The sequence below is a fragment of the Rana temporaria genome, chromosome 5, assembly GCF_905171775.1.
Source record: "Rana temporaria chromosome 5, aRanTem1.1, whole genome shotgun sequence".
NCBI classification, from domain to species: domain Eukaryota; kingdom Metazoa; phylum Chordata; class Amphibia; order Anura; family Ranidae; genus Rana; species Rana temporaria.
The window spans coordinates 103059536-103085001 of record NC_053493.1 but is presented as its reverse complement, the minus strand read 5'-3'; the positions used below and the strand labels follow the sequence as shown (position 1 = coordinate 103085001).

The 25466-nt window shown below is 41.6% G+C and overlaps 1 protein-coding gene across 5 annotated transcripts in view; it reads left to right on the top strand.

Moving 5' to 3' along the window:
• The window catches only part of TBC1D5 (TBC1 domain family member 5), a 723038-nt gene that overhangs the window by 642893 nt on the left and 54679 nt on the right, over positions 1 to 25466 (top strand). For all 5 annotated transcript variants that reach the window (XM_040352961.1, XM_040352959.1, XM_040352957.1 and 2 more), the window contains one exon: positions 1548 to 1711. In XM_040352961.1, the coding sequence (XP_040208895.1) occupies positions 1548 to 1711 (164 nt within the window). The remainder of the gene's footprint in view (positions 1 to 1547; positions 1712 to 25466) is intronic.

Here is a 25466-nt window from a genome sequence, read left to right as displayed (position 1 = left end):
ACACGGACAGTCTGTCCCTGTTCATCCGATCTGCAGACGGATGGAAAAATAGGGTTTCTTCCTGTCTGCAGAATCGGAGGATTGCGGACCCGGATGAGATCGGGTGTCAGTGGATATTCATCCGCTGACACCCGCAATCTCATAGGGATCAATGTATGTCCCTTTTTCTATCTGTAAAGGGATGGATGAAAAAGCGGACATACGGTCTGCCGTGTGAAAGAGCCCTTACACTTGCAGTTGCGGAGGGGGGGGACAAAGGCAGTTGAAGACAGTTGTACTGTATAATTGCTGCAACCACGATGCTTTGCTTCACAGCACAGGAAGAATTATACCCTCTGTTGCCTTGGGCAGCACTGCCAGTAAACTTCAGGTTAATTCAAGTGAATGGGGGCGCTCCGCAACTGTCCTGCAAGCGCGTGAAATGCACACAGTCGCAGCGCAGTGGTGCAGAATTTTATGGGTTAAACAGGTAGTAAATGGAAAATGAAAATATGGACAGCCGCACTCCAAATAATCTTGATTGTTGTCTTTATTTAAAAAAAGAAAAAATGCACTACAAGTGACAGCACACTACACGGGAGTAAAACAGCTGACGCGTTTCACACTATAAATTATTGCTTAATCATAGCTATGATTAAGCATTAATTTATAGTGCGAAACACATCAGCTGTTTTACTCCTGTGTAGTGTGCTCTGACTTGTAGTGCATTTTTCCTTTTTTAAATAAAGACAACCATCAGGGTTTTTTGGAGTGCGGGTGTCCATATTTTCTTTTTCCATTTGTTGCCTTGTGCATTGCCAGCACCCTTGATCTCCTGAGACCATACTGATCATCAGTGTATTCGATCAAGTTCATTCAGATGCCAATTTCTTTCAGCACTGATTGGCCCTGTGCTGATCACATGCACCCTCCTAAGGGGAAACAAATCTCTATCAATAAACACCAAACTTGCTGTAGCTCTAAACCCTGTCCTTATGCAGTATAGATACCAGTAGTGCTGATTATGGTGGAGCAACATGCCCGGCTGACTCCCTGGCAATGCAGCTTGTTTGGGCCTGAGTGCCCAATCTGCAGACTGTGGCATTGTCAGGTAGGATGACAGCTTCCTATAAATTATGCAGCTGACAGCAGCTTGTTTGTGGATATTGCTGTTGACACTTCAGGGGCCGCAGCAGAGTTCAGCACAAAAGCAATGCAAAAAATCAGTATAAGAACTGGAGGGTACCCAACAGGGTGGCGATTTTTTTATTTTTGATAGATTTATTCGTCTAACATTTGCTTTCTTATATTAGACGCATTGTATTATAATATAGGGATCTATTCTATCCTGTCTGTAATATTCCACAAAATGATTTTGTGATGAGTAGTCAGTAAGAGCTGCTTTGTTTCAGAAGTTGCAGACCACCAATTTTTTCCTTCTCTACTCACGTTGTGCTTTTTCTCCTTAAGCATTTGCGTTACATGAAATTTTCCCCAAAGCAGTACATATGCTCAACTTTTCTTGTATGTTTCAGTTCTGAAGCTGTTTTATGTGTGTTTCTTTCTAGGCCAGAGCTCCAAAAACGTCACTTCATCTCCGAGCATTGAGAATTTGCCTGGAGGCCGTGACCACACAGACTCCCCTCCGCTGTCAGCCGGGAAGAAGGATTCCTTTTTCAGCAACATTTCCCGTTCTCGTTCTCACAGCAAATCCCAAGGGAAAAGAGAATCTGTAAGTTTTTCTCATAGGACTCCCAGTTCTTTAGTTGCTTCAGGTTTTTCACTTTATTTGCCAGACAGTAACATGTACTTAGGATGATAGTATTTAAAGGAAAACTATTATGTGTTTTTAGTGAGAGCACATTTAGTCTTAGGTAGGCCATACAATATGCAATTTTCTTTCCTTTAAACACGGGTTGAAGGAAAGAAAGTTGCTTGATTCCCCCCAATAACACAGTAAGTGTTGGTGGGGGAATCCCTCCCACGGATCTATTGTATCCTGACAGCGGGAGGTTTCCCAGACATCAGAATACAATGATCACTGACATCAGCGATCAAACAAATAAAACCCAACAGGCTGGTTGTACAGAAGTTAATTGATTATCTTCGGTACAACCAGCCTGTCCATACATAAAATAGAAATTTGAACGGTTCCTGCTGATCCATCTATGGCCTGCTTTAGTACAGTAAAGGCATGGTGCCCAACCAGAGGCCATCAGTGGTCTATGAACACCTACCGTGTGACTCTCAGGGTCCCTGCAGACAATGGTCTGTGTTTTCCTTATCACGATTCTCACTCTATCCAGGAAAGTAATATAATCTTTAGACAAGTTTCTAGTAGTTAAATGACTTGGTTTCTTTCTTTCACACTATCCTACTTTTTCTGTCCTGCCCTGCCCATTACTTTTTCTGATTTTTTCTGATCTTTTTTATTGGATCATGCTGGTAGAGAATTCAAATGTGACACACGTCTTGTTTTTGGGCCTGTAGGGAGCACAAATGTGGAAGCATTTCTTTATAACCGGGTGTAATAACAATGATCCCTAGAAGCCTCATATAATGTCTCCAGTCTATGAATGTATTTTAAAACTTGCCCCCAGTTTTTTTTTTTTTTAATAGAAACTTATAGTATGCCTGCAGTCTGTGACCATGTCTGTAGTCTATGTCAGCTTTCTGTAGTATTAAATGTACAGAATACTATGTGAGGCTCTTTCACACTGGAGCAGTTTTCAGGCGCTATTGCGCTAAAAATATCACTGCAAACTGACCCTAAACAGCTGCTGCTGTGTCTCCAGTGTGAAAGCCGGGAGGGCTTTCGCACTGGAGCAGTGCCCTAGCAGGACAGTAAAAAAAAGTCCTGCTAGCCACATCTTTGGAGCGGTGTGTATACCGCTCCTCCACCACTCCTGCCCATTAAAATCAATGGGACACCACAGCTATACCGCTGGCAATGCGCCTTCTCGGCCGCTGGCGGAGGTAAAACCGCCCACTAGTGGCCGAATAGTGCAGCGAAATTGGCGGTAAAGCGGCGCTAAAATAGCAGCACTTTACCACCAACGCACCTCCTGCCCGAGTGTAAAAGGGGCCTTCATGATGTCAGAGGCCGCACTTGATGCCTTCAATATCAAGTAAGTTGACCTCCACTGCTGAAGGGTTTATCTGAAAATCGATTTTTGCGGATCAATATAGCCGATTTGAAATAAACCAACCAACTTGTATTGATTTAATTCAATCATTGTTAAGCAGTGTAATTTTCAAGACTTGCACTCATGTAGGAGCAGAAGTGAAGCACAAACATTACTAAGCCTAGTTTCCATACGTAATTAGCTAAAACAAATACATATGTTTTGTGTGTAAGGGGCTGCCTGCTGCAGAGGTAACTAGTTGTCAGACAATGCCCTTGAAAACTTCCAGGACCTTTTACTGAATTCTGGCAGCCTCCTGCTGAGCAGCAGTAGTCGTTTTTTTATCACCCATGCCCGCATCCTCCACCATATTGTGATTTTAGAAATCATGCCTGCCCTGTCTCTTCTGGTAGATGGCCTCAACTGGGGAAGGGGGGTTGTATACAGGCATACCCCATTTTTAAGTACACAATGGGGTTTATTTACTGTCGCTGGAGAGTGCAAAATCAGGCTCACTTCTGCATAGAAACCAATGAGGTTTCCAGGTTTTATTACCAGGTTTAATTGAACAAGCTGGGGTTAGAAGCTCATTGGTTTCTATGCAGAACTGAGCCTGATTTTGCACTCTCCAGCCATAGTAAATAAACCTCATTGTGTACTTAAAAGTGGGGTATGTCCATAACAGAAGTACTGTATTTATTGGCGTATAACGCTCATTTTTTTACCCTGAAAATAGAGGGTAAACTGTGCCTGCGTGTTATACGCAGGGGGCTATGGAAGGTTTTTTCCCTGAAACTTCCCTCTTAAAGTTAGGGTGCGTGTTATACGCCTGTGCGTGTTATACGCCGATAAATACGGTACTCTGTATTAAAACTCCTAATTTTCAACAGTTATACTAAAAGGATGTATTTCCTTTCTCAGAGCGTTTAACCATTTATATATACAGCACACTGTGTGTTTTTTGTGTTTCTCTCTACAATTCTGAGAGACTGTTTGTACTAGTAGTATCTTTCTCTATAAGACACTAGCGATCATGTTGCTGGTGACAAGATTGCTAGAGAGGGCAAGAAAGACACTTTCTCCCTGGACAGAACCGAAAGGCATCGCCAGCCAGGGAGACTCTGTAGTGTTTCAACTAGTGAGAGAGCAACGCTGTAGACATAGATGAATGGGTGTTTTTGGCCCCTATCACTGATGAGTTGTCACTAAAGATTATATCACGTGTGTGATATGGACATTACTGTAAAGTGATTGTAAAGGCTGAAGGTATTTTACCGGCATGCATTCCACTGTATACCCAAATTAAATTGATGTCCTTTTTTTCCCACAAATAGAGCTTTCTTTTGGTGGTATTTGATCACCTCTGCAGTTTTTATTTTTTGCGCTATAAACAAAAGAAGAGCGACAATTTAAAAAAAGCAAAACAATATTTCTTACTTTGTGCTATAAAACATATCCAATGGAAAAAAATCGAATTTCTTCATCAGTTTAGGCCAATATGTATTCTGCTACACGTTTTTAGTTAAAAAAAACAATTGCAGCCGTATATATACAGTATAAGGTTGGCAAGCGGTTAATAAGATATTGAAATACTGTATTTGCCGGCGTATAAGACGACCTTTTATACTTAAAAATTTGGTTCAAAAAATGGGGGTCGTCTTATACGCCGGATGCAGACTGCGGGCGTCCATTTTTTAAAAGCCGCGCCTCCTCATTATGCTGTTCCGTGATAGGCTCAGTGTTCCGCCTATCACAGACGTTGTCTCGTCCTCAGCCTCGGACGAGAGGACATCCGTGATAGGCGGAGCACTAAACACAGGCTCTGCTGGGAAACTGAGTGTTCCACCTATCACAGAACAGCACGAGGAAGAGGCGCGGCTTTGAAAAAATAGACGCTTGCAGTCTGACTCACTAAAGTGATGTAGATTGGTGAGGTGAGGCAATGGCACAGTGAGGTGAGGCAATGGCACAGTGAGGTGAGGCAATGGCACAGTGAGGTGAGGCAATGGCACAGTGAGGGGTCATCTTATACGGTGAGTATATCCCAAAACCAACATTTTAGCTGGATAATTAGGGGGTCGTCTTATACGCCCAGTCGCCTTATACGCTGGCAAATACGATAAGTGTTCTATCTTGCTGTACTTCTAGAATGCTGCTTTTTTTGTGAAATTCACTCACCCAGCTTCTTTCCTGATAGACTAATTTGCAATTTGTTTTACTCTTTGTGATGTTACATGCCACATAGTCAAGAAACCCTAATCTCTTTGTTTAACCACTTGCCGTCGCCGCACCGTCATAATACGTCCACAAGGTGGCTCTCCTAGGCGAGATCACGTATTATGACATCCTACCTTTTAGCCGCCACTAGGGGCGCACGCGCGCCGCCGGAGGCGCGCGCGCGCGCCCCCCGCTCGCCCCCGACTCCCGTGCGTGTGCCCGGCGGGCGCGATCGCCGCCGGGCACACGCGATCGCTCGGTACAGAGCGGGGAACGGGAGCTGTGTGTGTAAACACACAGCTCTCGTTCCTGTCAGCAGGGGAAATGCTTTTCTTCGGTTCATACACTGTATGAACCGAGGATCAGTGTTTCCCCTAGTGAGGCCACCCCCCCCCACAGTAAGAACACACCCAGGCATACTTAACCCCTTCCCCGCCCCCTAGTGTTAACCCCTTCACTGCCAGTGGCATTTTTATAGTAATCTAATGCATTTTTATAGCACTGATCGCTATAAAAATGCCAATGGTCCCAAAAATGTGTCAAAAATGTCCGAAGTGTCCGCCATAATGTCGCAATACCGAAAAAAAAAATCGCTGATCGCCGCCATTACTAGTAAAAAAAATATTAATAAAAATGCCATAAAAATACCCCCTATTTTGTAAACGCTATAACTTTTGCGCAAACCAATCAATAAACGCTTATTGCGATTTTTTTTTACGAAAAATATGTAGAAGAATACGTATCGGCCTAAACTGAGGAAAAAAAAAGTTTTTTTATATATTTTTGGGGGATATTTATTACAGCAAAAAGTAAAAAATATTCATTTTTTTCAAAATTGTCGTTCTATTTTTGTTTATAGCGCAAAAAATAAAAAACGCAGAGGTGATCAAATACCACCAAAAGAAAGCTCTATTTGTGGGAAAAAAAGGACGCCAATTTTGTTTGGGAGCCACGTCGCATGACCGCGCAATTGTCTGTTAAAGCGACGCAGTCCCGAATCGCAAAAAGTACTCTGCTCTTTGGGCAGCAATATGGTCCGGGGGGTAAGTGGTTAAATTATTATTGTAACATTAACCACTTACCCCCCGGACCATATTGCTGCCCAAAGACCAGAGTACTTTTTGCGATTCGGGACTGCGTCGCTTTAACAGACAATTGCGCGGTCGTGCGACGTGGCTCCCAAACAAAATTGGCGTCCTTTTTTTCCCACAAATAGAGCTTTCTTTTGGCGGTATTTGCTCACCTCTGCGTTTTTTATTTTTTGCGCTATAAACAAAAATAGAACGACAATTTTGAAAAAAATGAATATTTTTTACTTTTTGCTGTAATAAATATCCCCCAAAAATATATAAAAAAAACTTTTTTTTTCCTCAGTTTAGGCCGATACGTATTCTTCTACATATTTTTCGTAAAAAAAAATCGCAATAAGCGTTTATTAATTGGTTTGCACAAAAGTTATAGCGTTTACAAAATAGGGGGTATTTTTATGGCATTTTTATTAATATTTTTTTTTACTAGTAATGGCGGCGATCAGCGATTTTTTTTCGGTATTGCGACATTATGGCGGACACTTCGGACATTTTTGACACATTTTTGGGACCATTGGCATTTTTATAGCGATCAGTGCTATAAAAATGCATTGGATTACTATAAAAATGCCACTGGCAGTGAAGGGGTTAACACTAGGGGGCGGGGAAGGGGTTAAGTATGCCTGGGTGTGTTCTTACTGTGGGGGGGGGGGGGGTGGCCTCACTAGGGGAAACACTGATTCTCGGTTCATACATTGTATGAACAGAAGATCAGCATTTCCCCTGCTGACAGGACCGGGAGCTGTGTGTTTACACACACAGCTCCCGTTCCCCGCTCTGTACCAAGCGATCGCGTGTGCCCGGCGGCGATCGCGCCCGCCGGGCACACGCACGGGAGTCGGCGGCGCGCGCGCGCCCCTAGTGGCGGCTAATAGACAGGACGTCATATTACGTGCTCTCGCCTAGGAGAGCCACCTTGTGGACGTATTTCGGCGGTGCGCGGTCGGCAAGTGGTTAAGATAAGATCAAGATGAACTTGTGTGGACAGAAATTAACATAATGGCAGCACGAGTGTACGATTGTTAATATCCTGAATGACATTGGGGGAATTAACATAATATTTTACAAGCAAAATGCTTGCAAGACTCTTAAACCTAGAACATGTAGCAAATGCTGCTCCTTATTAAAAACAGGTGCAAGAGGAGGGAGGAGAAGGATGTTAACCATGTGCAGTCTCTGCTTGTGCTGTGTAATCGCTGCACGGGCAGAGCAAGGGATGTGAAGTGTCAGCTGACATGGCATATGCCACTTCTGACAGTTTCCTGTGCCATTATAATTGTGCAGGAAGCTTAAAGTAGAAGTTCATCCTAATACTAAAATCTCTAGATCTACTGGCATCCACAATCTAAGACCAACCTATCTAACTCTGTAAAGAATGAATCAGTATACAAACCTTTTCTGAAGCCGCTCCGGTCCCATCCCACACTGAGCTGTCAGCGGCAGCTTCTCTGTGTAGGTGGGTGCAGAGGAGGCATCTGACAACAGAACTCTATGGGTGACAGTACTTCCCAGGCATTTTCCAGCCGTGGTCAGCTGTCTCTTCTGCAGAGCTTCCGCTGCTGGAGACCAGACCAGAGCGGAAAAGGTATGTATAGTGATTTCTTCTTTACATGGCTAGATAGGTTAGTCTTAGATTGGGGATGCCAGTAGATTTAGAGACTTTAGCATTAGGGTAAACTTCCATCTTAATTCCCTGAATTGTGCTCACCTGAGTGGTTGACACTCATGCAGGTAAAGCAGCTATCATGCAGATCAACTAACATATTTAATGGGAGCTGGGAATTAATGGGAAGAAGCATTATTTTATTTTAGTTTGTTGATTCATTTATTTTTTATAGCATTTAATTTATTAATTTATTTGTACTTGTTTCTGTCTTTATTCCTAGTTTTCTGTGTACTTATAGTAACCTAAACTTGGTCCATGTACCTAGAACCAAACTGCTAGCATACTATGTTGTGACAGTTTGCCCCATTCCTCTATTTTTTTTCCCTTTATTGTGTTGCCTGCTCCTGGTCTCGGTGTGCTTTGCTTGGCTTTGTCGTAACATCCTTTTAGTTGAATACCAAAGGTATCCAGGCAACTGGCGTAGTAGTGAGCTGGTAGCAGGCAGTTAGCTTAAGGGAGCTGTAGTATTACTCTGGCCTTGATCACTAGACCACAGCTGTTGCTGATAGCTGGTGTTTCAGCACTAAAGTCCATTGAAGCCCCTAACACTCAGTGTGCAGCCCACTGTTCTCCAGACCTGAACTGTTATCTAAAACACAACAGGCCACGTACTGCATTTCATTGGTCAATGTGCTGCCCGCAGGTCTTATGTGGGTCACCATGTTACTAGATCAGTGTTTCTCAACTCCAGTCATCAAGGTACCCCAACAGGTCATGTTTTAAGGATTTCCCTCAGATGAAACAGCTGTGGTAATTACCAAGGCAGTAAAACGTATCAAATCCCCTGTGCAAAGTAATGGAAAGCCTGAAAACATGACCTGTTGGGGCGCCTTGAGGACTAGAGTTGAAAAACACTGTACTAGACCATCCAAATTGCCTGATCCCCAACACATGGGTATGAAAAGTGATGGGATATCTCTCTTATAAGGGACATATTCAGCAACTAATCATGAACAGTGATTTTAGCGCAACCATATAGAATCATTTATCTAAAAATGTCCCATCAATTTCTTGTGAAAAAAAAAATGAAATTGTTCCTTCAGAAGTGTGTATGGATGTGTGATTTCACCACACTCCTAGATGAATATAGCCATAAACAGTGATATAGTGCAACCATATATAATCATTATTTCAAATAATAAAAAGTCCATTCAGAAGTGTGCATTCCACCACCAATGTGCCTTAATAGATTCACATTTCTTCCAATACATCAAATTCCACCTGTACTCTGCAAGCTTCCACCTCGTGTTGCTAGTGAATGCTCACCTTATAATATTAACCCCAATCATAAATCAAGGTCAAAATGTGTGTTTGCCCCTTCTTGGGCTATAATATCCACAGATCCCTGGACAGACTTTTTCCTTCCTCTGCTGGAACTGTATTTATAGGCTTATGACATGCAAAACAGCATGAAACTCATGCCGCGTACACACCATCACTTTATGTGATGAAAAAAAACGAAGTTTTTAAAAACGTCACTTTAAATGACCGTGTGTGGGGGAAAACGTTGTTTTATGTCTTGTGAAAATTTTATGTGTCGTTTTTCAAAACGTAATTTTTTACTTCACAGAAATTGACCGTGTGTAGCAAAAAACGACGTTTAAAACAACGTTTTTACACCCGCGCATGCTCAGAAGCTAGTTATGAAGCGAGCTTCAATGGAAAAAAGTGGTGAACGTAACCTCGCTTTGCTAGAGCATTGTGAAAAAACAATGGTGTGTGTGCAACTTAGTCTTTGAAAATTGAAGTTTTAAAAACGTTTTTTTTACTTCACAGAAAATGTCGTTTTTTTTTTCATCACATAGTGATGGTGTGTATGCGGCATAATAGTAATATATCAAATGTTACTAATACTTATTAATAATAATAAATTATTACTAATTTAATAATCAATAATAATTAATATCTACTAATTATAAGAATCAGTATGCATAATAATATTAATAATAATAACATATTACTCATGTAATTAATAATAATTAAGAGATAAAAATTAAGAAATAATAATTATTATTACTCTTCTGACCCACAGATGGCTGCAATAAACTGTTACTGGCGTGACTCAGCCCAAGATAAGCATTATGCCCGTGTTCTGGGCTTCCTCAGTAGGGTTCAAATTCAGCAACTAATGCACATGTACAGTAAAACCTTGGTTTGAGAATAACTTGGTTTGAGAGCATTTTGCAAGACAAGCAAAATGTTTTAATAAATGTTGCCTTGATATACAAGCGATGTCTTGATATAAGAGTAGCGTCATGTCACAACTGTGTCTAAAAAAGAAGAGAGGAGCCTCTACTATAAGTGTAGCAATATGGTTACATTTAATAAAGGTACAGCATTTAGCAACTTATTGCTATACTTAGGACCCTTTCACACGGAGCGGATCCGTATTGATCCGCCCCGTGTGTGTCCGTCGGCTCAGCGGGGATCATCCGTAAATCCCCGCTGAGCCGTGGGCGGACAGGGCGGTCCCCGCACACTGCAGAGACCGCCCTGTCTTTCCTCCGCTCTCCCCTATGGGGAATCGGATGAATACGGACCGTGTGTCCGTATTGATCCGATCCGTTCCGCCAGACGGAAGAAAAATAGGATTTTCTTCCGTCCGCAAAAGCGGATCTTTGCGGACGCGGATGTTTGCGAATGTTTGCGGATGCATCATCCGCTAACGTCTGCAATGCCATAGGGAAGCATTACAAGTCCGTTTACAGACTTGTAAAAAACGGACCGTTTGTTCGTACATGTGAAAGGGCCCTTAGAGGTGCCTCTCTTCTCTTTTATACCCTGTAAAAAAAAATTATTGATATACAAGAGCTTTGGATTACAAGCATGTTTCTGGGACGAATTATGCTCACAAACCAAGGTCTCACTGTATTTAGAAAAGAATGGGAATATAGTTTTACTTGAGTTTTAAATGAAATACACTTGCCTGTCGCAAGAAAAAAAAAAAAGTAACAGCTGTATATGCACATTATACCTGATGCATAAATAATTTACTACACCTCTAAAATAATTTTGAATATTATACAGGCCTCAAGTGTACAACATTTTCGAACCCTTAAATGTTTTTCCTAAATGTCAACATTACCTACGGCTAGCGTGCATTGCATATGAAATAATTTCACATCCATGGTGTTTGTGAGCCGTGTTTCCCCTCAGTCCACAGTAAAGTGACCAAACACTGTGACATTTCAGTACACAGTTACTAAAAAAAACTCATGCTGCTCCACTTCCTGCATGATTTAGCTGTGCCAGTTAAAATATAAACGTTTCCTGCCTGTGGCATTTTATTTTTAGTGTGTCTTAGCTGTTCCTTGCCAAAGCCCCCCAATCCCAAAAAACACGTTGCTTTACAGTTGGTTAATAATAAATACAAATAAGCTTATTGAACAGAAACTTTGTTTTTATCCCTGCCTTCTCTTTATAATCCAGTTTCATAATCCCCTCATTTGCTTGTTTTAAAGACAGTTTACTGTATGATTCTGGCAATCTTTTACTGAGAATTTACCTGAAGACAAAGTTACAGTTTTAAAGTGTATCTAAACAAAAAAAAATGTTGCTACCCACCAGTCCTTTAATATGGTGGGTAGCAACATTCTCCCTTTTTTCATGCTTTTCTTTTTTTTACCTTGAAATCCTGTGTATAACACTTTTCCTGTCTTAGGGTGGCTACATCAGTCTTCACGAGGGAATCGGGGGGGGGGGGGGGGGGCTTCAGTAACCAAAACTGCAGTGTTTGTCCTCATGACAAATCACAGGATGCACCCTCATGGCTAACAGAGGACAGAATTAGAAATGGACTTGGAAAATGTAACATTAATAAATCGCCGGGACCAGGTGGCTTGCACCTGAGGGTACTTAGGGAACTCAGTCAAGTAATTGCCAGACCATTGTTCCTAATTTTTACTGACTGGAATGGTACCAGCTGATTGGAGAAAAGCCAATGTAGCACCAATATTTAAAGAAGGGCTAAAATACATCCCTGAGATTTACAGGCTAGTTAGCCTAACATCAATAGTATGCAAGGTCTTGGAGGTTAAAAGCAGAAAGAAAGTTGTCCAAAATGTTTGGCTTCACTTGGCTTACCTGGTCCTCACATGGAGCTGCGGTGTTCCATCCTCATGCATGAGCGCGTAGCGTCATGCACGCGCGACATTGATTGTGTCTTAGGCGCGCGCGAATGAATTTTTTTTGGACAAGTCAGCCTTAATGCCTGTGCAAAGGCTCGAATATTTAGGTCTACTCATAGACACAAAGCTAAAAAAGGTCTTCTTGCCCCAAAGGAAGTTCGAGGCTTTAAGAGAACTAGTTCAACTAGTCAAAGCAAAGCGTCAGCCTCCCATTCGCCTCTGTATGAGGTTACTGGGAAAAATGGTAGCCTCGTTCGAGGCCGTTCCATTTGCGCAGTTCCACTCAAGGGAGCTTCAACATGCCATTCTGTCCGCATGGAACAAAAAAGTTCAAGCCTTGGATCTACCTATGTCCCTCTCCCGGTCTGTCCGGCAGAGCCTTTGTTGGTGGCTGGTTCCCCGGAACCTACTAAAAGGGAAGTCCTTTGTTCCCATTTCATGGCAGGTTGTGACCACGGACGCCAGTCTGCTAGGCTGGGGTGCAGTCCTGGGAGGTTTGTCTCTCCAGGGGAAATGGTCAAACTCCGAGAGGTCTCTACCCATAAATCTGCTGGAAATTCAAGCAGTTTATCCAGCCCTGTCAGCTTGGTCAGACAGGTTGAAGGGTCTTCCGGTCAGGGTTCAATCAGACAATGTCACTGCCGTGGCATACATAAATCACCAGGGGGGCACAAGAAGTCGTGCAGCCCAAAGAGAGGTGAATCGAATCCTGACCTGGGCAGAAAAATATGTCCCATGCATATCTGCAGTGTTCATTCCGGGAATAGACAATTGGCGAGCAGACTACCTAAGCCGCCAACAGGTGCTTCCGGGGGAATGGACGCTTCACCCCGACATCTTCCAGAGCATTTGTCAGAGGTGGGGAACAGCAGATGTCGATCTCTTTGCATCGAGGTTCAATGCAAGGGTGGGCAACTTTCTGTCCCGGACCAGGGATCCACTTGCTTACGGCACGGATGCACTGGTGTTCCCATGGGACCAGTTCTCCCTAATGTATGCGTTTCCTCTGCTGCAATTATTACCCTGTCTTCTTCGCAGGGTAAAATCGGAAGGAAGACCAGTGATTCTGGTGGCTCCAGCATGGCCCAGAAGGGCCTGGTTCGCGGACATTGTAAGGATGTCCGTGGGGCAACCGTGGTCCCTTCCGCTTCGGCCGGACCTATTGTCCCAGGGGCCAATATTCCATCCTTCCTTACCGTCTCTCAATTTGACGGTTTGGCTATTGAGTCCCAAATCTTAAAGAGAAGGGGTCTCTCTAATTCGGTGGCATCTACTTTGATTAATGCCAGAAAACCGGCATCCAGACTCATTTATTACAGAGTCTGGAAATCTTATGTGGCCTGGTGCGAGACCAGGGGTTGGCATCCCCGAAGGTATCTCATTGGCAGAATTCTAGAGTTTCTACAATTAGGGGCAGACATGAAGTTGGCCCTAAGCACCATTAAGGGCCAGATCTCGGCCTTATCGATTTGTTTCCAAAGGCCACTAGCTACACATTCCCTGATCAAAACCTTTTTGCAAGGTGTGATCCGACTTAATCCACCAGTCAAGATTCCCTTGTGTCCGTGGGATTTGAATCTGGTCCTTTCTGTCTTGCAGAAACAACCATTTGAGCCCTTGGCTCATATTCCTTTGGTCCTTCTGACCAGGAAGGTGATTTTTTTGGTAGCCATAACCTCCGCTAGGAGGGTTTCGGAGTTGGCGGCCTTATCTTGTAAGGAACCGTACCTTATATTCCATAAGGATAGGGTGGTCCTACGGCCCCACCCGGCTTTCCTGCCTAAAGTTGTTTCAAAATTTCATTTGAATCAGGATCTTGTTAAGGGAGAAGTCTTTGCATACGCTAGACGTATTAAGAGCAGTTAAGATATATCTTAGGGCTACTGCTCAGGTCCGGAAAACTGATACATTGTTTATCCTGCCAGAAGGTCCCAGATGTGGGCAGGCAGCGTCGAAGTCCACTATCTCCAAATGGATTTGGCAGATCATTACTCAAGCCTGTGGCTTGAGAGGAAAGGTTCCCCCGTTTAAGGTTAAAGCACATTCCACTAGAGCGGTGGGTACTTCCTGGGCAGTGCATCATCAAGCCTCCATGGCTCAGATCTGCAAGGCCGCAACATGGTCGTCTGTCCATACTTTCACAAAATGTTATCAATTGGACATAAGAAAAAATGAGGAGAGCGCCTTTGGGCGCAGTGTGCTGCAGGCTGCAGTTTGATTCCTCATGTCTGATGGCGCCCGGCTTATTTTTTGGGGTCTCCCTCCCCTCATAGCATTGCTTTAGGACGTCCCACATAGTAATTACTATGCTTCTCTGTGTCTCGTGATGTACGATAAAGAAAATAGGATTTTTATAACAGCTTACCTGTAAAATCCTTTTCTTGGAGTACATCACGGGACACAGAGCTCCCGCCCCTCTTTTGGGGTATTTGGGACACTTATTGCTTGCTACAAAACTGAGGTACTCCCGGTATGGGAGGGGTTATATACGGGAGGGAACTTTTTGCCTTAAGGGCGTGCCAGTGTCCACACCTGAAGGTACTCTCTATAACCCACATAGTAATTACTATGCTTCTCTGTGTCCCGCTATGTACTCCAAGAAAAGGATTTTACAGGTAAGCTTTTTTGCAGAAGGGAGTTTAATAAAACACGTGGCCACTCACTAAAATTAGAAGAAAAGTGGTTTAACCTTAAACTGCTGTAAGAGCTGCAAGGATGTGGAATTCCCTTCCACATGCGGTGGTTTTAGTGGGGGGCATCAATAGTTTCAAAAAACTATTAGATAAGCACCTGAACGATCGCAACATACAGGGATATACAATCTAATACAGACATATAATCACACACATAGGTTGGACTTATGTAACATGCCATATCACTCAAATTTGATGGCTGTGCAAAAATCGTCTATTACTGCAGCCCACTAATGGTGCGAAATTCGAACAAAAATTCTTAGGTACAATTTCTTAAACCAAATTAATTGGGAACTTAACCCATGTATGGCCGGCTTTAGTGTACCTATCAGTGATACATACGCCTTACAGCAATAAATAATCATGTTATTACTGCCAAAGGTTTTGCAATTGTTTTTGTTCCCATTTTCTCAAGACACAAGCTCTACTGCAAGATTTGTTTTCCATTCCTTCTGCCACTTTTTTATTCCAGAGACGATAGTCACCAGGACAAATAGAGAGGGTGAATTTTCCCAGCAGGGACACTGGCAACAATAATTACCACAATTTGTTTATACTAAAAGGTAATTCAGTTAAAGCTAGTGCATTTTGGGGTTCAAATGGTCCCCCATCAAGGTGTAGTAAATGTTTTAGGAGGGTAACATACACTGGACTAATATGGAGTGATCAAAATTATTAGCTCCAGTTGTCAGTTTGGATGCCTGTACTGGCTTCTGGAGGAGAGGCTTTTGGTATTAATCTTCTAAAATTACCCACCAGGTTCACTCTACTAGTTCCATGTTAGTATATGTTCTCCTCCTGCAACATTTACCAAGCCTTGATGAAAATTGACCCATTTGAACTTCTGAAACGTGTTGACTTTATGTAGATATGACCTTTAACCACTTGCCGACCAGCCACTGTCAATATACTGCGGCATGACAACTCGTTCCCACAGACCACCATAGCTGTATGTCGGTCCCTTTAACCGAGATAGCGTGCGCGCGCCCGATGCTCAGCGGGGGGTGCCAATGGTCATGAACGCCAGCCACGAGCGATCACGGGCATGAGAGGAAAAACAGGAACTTGTGTGTGTAAACACACACATCCCTGTTCTGTTCTGAGAGGAGAGAAAGATTGTGAGTTCCTACAAGCTTGGAACCACGATCTGTCATCTCCTATAGTGAGTCCCAGCCCCCTACAGTTAGAACACACATTAGAGAACACAGTTAACCCCTTGATCGCCCCCTAGTGTTAACCCCTTCCCTGCCAGTGACATTTACACAGTATTCAGTGCATGTTTATAGCACTAATCGCTGTATAAATGCCAATGGACCCAAAAATGTGTCAAAAGTATCCGATATATCCACCATAATGTCGCAGTCCCGATAAAAGTTGCAGATCGCCGCCATTACTAGTAAAAAAAATAATAATAAAAATGCCATAAATCTATTCCCTATTTTGTAGACGCTATAACTTTTGCGCAAACCAGTCAATATACGCTTTTTGGGATTTTTATTGCCAAAAATAGGTAGAAGAATACATATCGGCTTAAATTGAGGAAAAAATTGCTTTTTTAAAAAAAAAAATTGTCTATTACAGCAAAAAGTACAAAATATTGTGTTTTTTTTTCAAAATTTTCGCTCTTTTTTGTTCATAGCGCAAAAAATAAAAACCGCAGAGGTGATCAAATACCACAAAAAGAAAGCTGTATTTATGGGGAAAAAAAGGACGTCAAGTTTGTTTGGGTACAACGTCGCACAACCGCGCAATTGTCGGTTAAAGCGACGCAGTGCCGAATCGCAAAAAAATGCTCTGGTCGTTGAGCAGCCAATTCTTCCCGGGCTGAAGTAGTTAAAGGAGAAGTATGGCCAAAGCTCTTTTGGTCATACTTTTTAGGTGGGTCACATGAGTGCACGTAATTCTGCACTCCTGTGACCCAGAATTATCCGCCATGTAGGCTAACGGAACAGAAGCCGATCCAGATTATGCAGGGATTATGACAATAATGTTGGGATCCACCCAGATGCCTGACTGGCAGCTGGCTCAGCCTCTCAGCTCTCTGCTGGAAACCTAAACCAGCCACTCTCGACCACTCCACAGTCTGGCGCTCCAGTGAGCACTGAAAGGGCAGAGCACAGATCTGCCAACCCAAGGACTGGCCAGTCAGCAGTCTTTGATCGCTCAGTTGTCAGTGTAGAGCTGGCAGAGGACGACAGCTGCAGCATCGGATCAATGCTAATCTAGATGAGAAAATATATATAATTAAAACCACTTCTGGACTTTACTTAATGCTTCTGGTGCTTTCATTCTTTTTTTTTTTTTTTAATAGTTTTTATTGAAAATTTTCAATAGTACACGAATGGACAGACAACAATAGTCCAGAACATATTTGAGTGCAAAAAAAACCACTGACCATTAGAATGAGACTGTACAGTTCACCCGTTAACATTGGGTCATCTAGTGGTTTCCATCCCTTTTACCTACCGCACCCCATCTGCAATCACGCTGTGCGGGAAGTAGCCAGGTCGGGTCATCCACAGAGTAAACAAAAACATTAAATGCTCCTAGAAAATGTGCATAGATGTGGCCAGGGAGTCAGGCCTTTGTAAAACAGAGCTCTGAGTTATCAATGCAAAAAAGCCTTACAAACAAGCTATCCTTTGAGTCCACTCCGGCTCAAGTGAACAATTTTGTGGGAAAAGACAAAAAAATAAACAACAGAACCCCCGCTGAGGAACGACGTCTTAAATGCCTTCGGTGTTTTGGCCATTTTTCTGAACCCGAAAAATGCTCTGAAGCCCACACACAATCGTTTTAAATGACATTTTTAAAAAAAATTGTTTTTTACAACCCGAAAAATTATCGTTTGTACGCGGCATAATATTAAGAACGGAGGAAATGGAGAAAGAAGGAGGGAAGGGGGGAAAAAAAAGGGTGGGGGTGCTTTTATTCTTAAACTTGAATTGATTTAAAACCCATGCTGGCCTACATCTGATTCACTGGAGAGGTGCCTAAAAGGGAATCCTCTTCTCTTTATGAGACTTAAGGTCCGATTGCAGTAAGCACTAAACCAAAATTCACAACCCCCCCCCCCACCCTTTTCCTGTAACTAGTAATCTTGTGATTTACACACATCTGCCATGCTGCACAGCCAGCCAGGTGACACATTTACTTTAAGATCCAGCTCATGGAAAAATAAAACCGCATCTTCACCTCCATCTAGTGAGTATGGATGAGCTCCGGCGTGTTCGCACAGTCCACGTGCAGAGCCCGCCAGGAAGTCTGCACGGCGCTGCACTAACCACAGGCAGGGAGACCTTTCCTGATCTCTGCAGCCGAGCATTGGAACAATGTCTCCTGCCTGTGATTAGCGCAGCGCCGTGCAGACTTCCTGGCAGGCTCTGCACGTGGAGTGTGCAAACACGCCAGAGCTCATCCCTACTAGTGAGCAGAAAGGTGATTCTGGAAGCAGGAAAGCAGGACCAGGCGAATAATGGAGTAATATTTTTGTCTGTCTAGTGTGCTAAGGTTGAATCGTAAGACTGGCTGAACAAAATTGCAAATCCTTTGGCTAGTAAAACAGTAAATATATATGCATTTTATTTGAGTTTTAGTGTTTTTTCCTGGATTTCTTCTTTAAGGACAGTTAGACCTTGTACTTCTTGAACATCATTGTGCCGTAACTATGAAAACCAATCAGTTATTCAACATGAAAGATGGCTGCTGATCAGTTGTTGTGAACGTTACCCTCTGCTTCTTATTAAAGTCCTTTTAAGTTACAATGACGTAGTACTTGTGGGTGTGTATGCCTTTCCATAGACGTATATAGCACCTTTTTCTTTGTGTTTGCACTTCTTCTTCTTCTTCTTTTCTTATCACTTGCCAAAACCATTAGAAATCTCCTGGGGGATTTTCAGTATACAAATTTATAGTGTGTTGAAGTTTTTTTCTTTGTTTCCAAGAAGCCAGAAAACATAATTGGATTCCAGTTTAATTTGCATTTTTGGCAATATAGCACAGAAAATGTGATTTAACACAGTAATAGTTTGGAAGATGTTAGTTTAGGGGTGGATTTGTGCCATGTCTTAGTAAAGAAAGGGATATAATAGAAGTATTTTGGAGACTAAAACAAAGAACCAAGTGAGGAAGAAACAAGTTTGTTGATGGCATAGTATGCTTATATTTATGGTTATTATTCTTCGGTTCACAAGAGCTAAGCATACCCGCTCAATTATGCATTTTTAACCATCGTGTTAAACTGTGCTTTCCAATAATATCCATAAACTTGACTTTTGTCTGGCTCTGTAATATATAGGGAGCAAGAGAAAGATAATTAGCTGTTATAGTGACCTTTGGTGCTCAGTTACAGTAAATAATCATTCTGTGTGTTTTCTGCTTCTTCCAGACACCAACTATTACATTACTGAGTAATAATCAGTGTATTTAGTGCCCTTTTATGCTTTGAATATTGCACTATTTCTCTACTTTTAATTAGCAAACTCCCTACTGGTTTCTTTCAATTTGTTTACAAAGCGTGTGATTTTTTTTCACGTAAACTGCATCAAATCCAATAACGGAATATTTCTGTACTTTCATAAATGGATAAACAATAGAATGTGCCTTTTAAGTATTAAACTTTTTAGATATAATTGAACTATATTTGGGATTTAATTCTTCATCCACATTACTGGAAAAAACTTGTAGGCTAGGTTCACTTTAGTGCGAGACAGATATGCACTTATAATCGCATGCATTTCTAATCTTCATAGAAAGACACTGCTCTTTAGTAGACGCACGGGGTAACTTTAATTCTTAATGGCATCCACATGCTGTGGCACCATGTGGTTCAATGCTACACATTAAAAAGGGTCAGGGGCTTCTTTCCCCACATTTCTCATTCATTGAAATGCAACATGTAAGCAAAAACACTCGCTTACAAGCTTTTTAAAAAAAAAAAACAGTGTAAGTTTTTACCAAAGTCTGCAGGATATACAGACACAATTAAAAGTACAAAAGAACATACAGAAATATGCAGGAATTTAATTTACACAGCAACAATGGTATCTCGCATACACAAAAAAAAAGAAAAAAGGGGGGAAAAAATAGGCACAATTTGCAGTATAACATCAAAGTGTGGTACCATCACAGAGCAATAATAATGTCCCCAACGGGAGTTAATGGAAATGTTCAGTCAGTAGCAAGGAAGGGGGGTGGGGGGAGAGGGTCATAAACAGCTAGAGAAGCCACATTAGAGAGTTGAAAATAAAAAACAGCCAAAGTAGGGCATCTATTATTAAACAGTGTCACCTTGCATATCAACCCTACAGCCCCAGATCTTATCCAACTTGTGTGGGCATTTCCTACTAGCGTAGGTTAACTTGTAAAAGGGAAGGGTGCCATTGATAGCCATTTTCCATCCACTCACAGCAGAAGGGGCTGAAGAATTTAAAATAAGTTTTCTATGTGCATAGAATGCAGAGTAGACCACAAAAAGTTGTGTATATTTGGCAGGCACCACCCTCTCCACAAGACCCAGTAGCCAAATGACTGGATCCAATGGAAGATAGAGATCACCCACTTCATTAACTGTATCCACCACTCTAATCCAATAGTGTTGTATAGTAAGGCACAACCAAAAGACATGGAAGTGCCCACCTCTATGCCACGACAAAGGCAAGTGTCTGAGGTCCCAGGGTATATACAGGATAATTGTTGGATTGTATAATGAACAAAATGGAGGAATTTTAATTGAAGGAATAGAGGAAATCATAGTTTTCAAGAATTGAAGTACACAGTCTTCCCAATCATTGTATGTTAGAGTAGGGATTTCAGCCTGCCATTTGTTATATAGATCTATCATTTTGGGCAAGGTCAAAGGAATCAGTTGAGAATAGAGTGCCTACAGTAGTTTGGAGAGGCCGACATCTTTTCTAAAGGGTCAGAGGTCAGTACAATGTTACAGGGGAATTGTGCATTAGCGGCATGATGTAGCCGTAGAAAAACATATGATTGGGCAACAAATAGCGGTCTCCTATCTTATTAATGGACAGGAGATGCTATGGAGCATACACACGGCCAGTTTTCCCAGCCAAAAGCTGTCATGGCAGTTTTCCCGATGAGGCATTAGAGTACGTCTAAAAGGTAACAGTCTCCTGCCAGACATTTTGTGTTCTCTATCTTCTGGAAATCGACTGATCAATTTTCTTTATGGAATATAAATGTATTTTAAAATTATTTTGAAAATTGTTGATCTTGCTTACAGATTTATTGCCAAAGGTTCTGTGCAGGTAGGATGTGCATGCTGTGTGGGTGCAATTCTATGATCAGAGCCTACTGAAGAAGCACCTAAAATGCTAACAAGTAGAAGAAAGAATTTGGATGGCCGCACTGCTGTAAACACCTTTATTGCGAAGAATCCTTAAAAACAGAGACTAGCTAATGCATTTCACACTGACCAGCACTTAATCGTAGCATACAGCATAAAATGCTACCACTGACCATCTTGTGGCTAATCCCTCAGCCTTTTAATAACGGCTTATTTTCGTAGTATTTTTATTGGGTAAACTACACTGAGGCTAGAAGGCACCTAGGCAACATTTCTCATCTTACTTTATCTTAAATGTTCAACTGGAGTGTACCCAGGCCTATAGTTGTAAAATGAGCAAATAAGAGGTAGCAAACTGTCTATAACTTCAATATTTTATGGATTGCATTAACTATATTTATACAAAGTGAATGTAGCTGTGTGGCCTTTGACAGTCTGTGGTGATAGTCGCAGTAAAAGCAGCCTTGGGGAGCAGATAAAAGATGCATGTTCTTGCATGTACTGTTAACCTAGTAAAATGTACTTATAAGGATTACCTACAAGTAGAAAACCAATCAGTACATTACGTTTGCTAGCATATTAAAGATAATTGTGAGCATTATGTGTATCCACAGAGTCTGTTCAGATTACACAGTTGTATAATATCTAATCAAACCTCATTTTTTGACATCCAGCCAGATCACTTATAGGATCTTTTACTGCAGCATTCGGCTTATGCGATAAAACTTCACTTATTGTGTATATTACTTCCAGCAATGTTATTATTTGCCCTTTTTGCACTTACATTGTTGTGCAATGTGAAGCCAAAAACGCACATAAGATAGTGTTTCATCATATAACAAGTCTTGAATGCAGATCTATTTATTTGACTATGTCACTTTGTCAGAGGTCGGAATGCTCATTAACATGAATTGCTTTCGGTATACTTTCATAGCGTGCTCTAACAGCAGTACACGCTACATATTTAGTGACATTGTTTTGTTACTTAAACCACTGAAAGCCTTTGAGTTTACATTTTGACTTTCAGAAATGGTTTTGAGCTCTAGAATAGCATAATTAGGCCCCTAATGCTAGAAATAAAAGCATTAATAGTACCTTTATCTTGAATGGCTTCCATTAGAGTAAAACTCTGGTGGCATTAAACATGGCAATTATTCTTTTATGGCAAGGCTGCCTAGCACTGAACATGTTACGAGCAGTGCAAATACTTTCCCTGTTATGCACAGTGTGAAGAAGAGTCAGTTTTATTATTATTTTACATTTAAAATCAGGCATAAAATCACAATTAGGCTGCTTTCTAAAAAGAAAGTGTTTTGTGCCGGGTGACAGACATGAATTGCTGAAGGCCTCCTTAGATTATCATAAATGAGTAATGTATCTCCTCACCTTCTTGGCATTGTGCCCTCAAGCATTGACTGTCACCATCCTGAACTCAGAGGGCATCAGCAGAGTATAGTACCTATGAGCGCATTTACTCAATCTAGCTCTTTTCCTTGTTATATCTCATCATTTACTAGTCCGTTCCTGTACTATAACCATAATCAAAGGGCATGCCACCAGCTTTGTATGTTGTAGCATACAGTAAGCTTGTCTTAAAGCGGAGGTCCGGTAAAAAAAAAAAAATTAAAAGTCAGCAGCTGCTAAATCTGTAGCTGCTGGCTTTTAATAAGGACACTTACCTGTCCTAGTTGCCAGCGATGTCAGCCCCCGCCAAGGCCGATCCTCGATCCTGGCAGCTCCAGGCGCCGCCATCCACAGTAAGGGAAACAGGCACTGCCCGTTTCCTACTGCGCATGTGCGAGCAGCGCAGCTCTTTGTGAATGGGCCAGCTGCTTTCTGGGATACACACAGTTCCCAGAATGCAGCACGCCCCATTCAAAAGAAGAAACCGAGTGTAGGAGGAGGAAGAGAATCCACCGCGGAAGATGAAGAGGCAGATTCGGGACTTCCGCATAGCAACAGCTATTTAGGGTAAGTAAAAAATATTATTATTTTTTTCCTTTTTTTTTTTTTTCATTTTTGGTGGAAAGATTTTTTTCAGGGTGGAAGTCCGCTTTAAAGTGTCACTAAACCCATATCATAAAAAAACGATTAATAAATGCTGCATTACATGCTGTTTTGTACTCACCCAGTCACTATGGGATTAGTTTTCTGTATTCTGCAAAACAAATGGTTGATCCTGCTGCTCTCTATCTCCACTTTCTGTTCATGTCCCTGTTCAGCTAGAGATTTTGCAGCTGTAGTGGCAACTCTGCACATGCTCAGTTTTTAGTGCGTTTCTATGCTGAGCATTTCCTCTCTATCACATCTGAGCAGCCCATGTGACTACAGAGTCACACATGTTGGTTTTTACTCTATACACAGTGGTAAATGACAACCCACTGCCTCCCTCCTCCTCCTCCATGCCCACTAACCAGCTAAACACAATGGGGGCCTCATCTCCCTCTTATTCTAAAACACGGGCTGGAGGGGTGTGACAGTCTGTGACTGGCAGGAAACTGCCCACACCAAGTTATTGCTAAAAACATTATAAAGATTTGATTTCAAAACATTTATTGCTATAATTATTTACTTTAACACTATTCTAAAGGCTGTTTTTTCTTATTTTAAACATGTGACCAGCAGCAGAGGATTAGAAGCTCTTCCTGCTTATGGTTAACTGCAGACAGGCTAGGAAAGATCTGGGTCCTGTGACAGTTGTATATTGATTAGGAAAATTTTACTTATATTTTTTATTAAAATATCTACAGTGCCATCATCCACATACAGAAATAGAAGAGACAATGTAAATTAATGTAAACAGTGTGTATTTAGTATCATTTTATAGTATAGGCAATTAAAACAGAACATATAATGAAAAGATGCATAAGCAGAGGTTCACACCAAGATAATTTGTTGACTAAAACTCAAGATTTTCTATAAAAGTTCAATTTGAGCTCCCTAACCCATTGGCGCCTAATGCTAAATCAGTCTGCCTATCATATTAAAGAACCAGTAAGAAGGCTCAGGACTGAATTGTTTTATAAAAAAAGTTGAGATTTTAAAATACCCTCAGATGCCTATATGTGTCTCGATCTACTGATTGTTTGGCATGTTATTTTTTGTACCGCTACATTTTTCATCACATGCTCAGCTTCAATTCAGGAAGCTTTTTTACAAGTTTACCTTAAAGTGGAACATCTTCCAAACATTTTTTTACAGTTTTGGATAGAGTAGAGAGCTTTCAGAACCCCAGTTAGGTTTGTGACCCCAGTAGAAAGAACCACCCTTTCTTTTTGTTGGCACTTGGACAGAAGTGTGGGGAACAATGGGGTGGAGATGGAGATGGGTTTTTCTTGTGACAGCTGTGAAGGTTGGATGTTCTCCTCATGTTGGAGACAATTCCAGAAATAATGTGACAAGTCCCTCACCACTGTACGAAATTAAAAAAAAAAAATAATAATTGCTGGAGAATTTTAGAAGTCATATATCCATGGGTCTTTGATAGCTCTTTAAAGGAGTCTGGATAAGCAGCAGTGGAAAGGAAAGTATTATTACATCCAGTCCCAAAATAGTTCCTTAATCCCGATTATGAGGTCATCTTGTTGTTTTTGACCTCCAGGCAGTGGCATAGTCTTTATGGGAAGTATGTTTGACCATAACAACCAATTGGAGTTTGGAAACGTGCCTTAAAAAAAAGCTTCCAGATATGATGATTGGTTGCCACTATGGGAAGTACAGGGAATTTATGTTCTGCCATATCAACCTGTTGTGTTCTTTTCTAACCATTGAATATGCTTTGGTATCCGTCTTACATACCGCAACCTCTTTAGAATCCTTCTGCAGTTGAAATCCAAACACAGTATTTTTATTTTTATTTTTTAATACTACTACAAAGCTCAGTACTGCACAAGATGGTAGATGAATGCAGTACAACAGGAAACCTTGGCATTGTGTAAAGATGAATGAGCAATCCATAATTTAACTCCGCTTAACAGAGCTTATAGAAAGTAGCATTAGGTGATGCAACAGATGCCAGGTAAATCCTAGTAATAATATTGCAGCCATGATTCTAAATTGTAATGCTGTAATGTTACTGCTAATTTGAGCATCATTACCTCACTAATTGGTTTTATAGCTGATGTGCTTTGAAGATTAAAAGGAATACTGGTAATTTTTGGAGTGTTCTCTAGCCAAAAAAATGTAGTTTACAGTGGGTTTACTATTCTAGCTTGTCAGTAGCCACAAAGTATAGTAATAATATGTATCGTCTGTGCATCTTTAT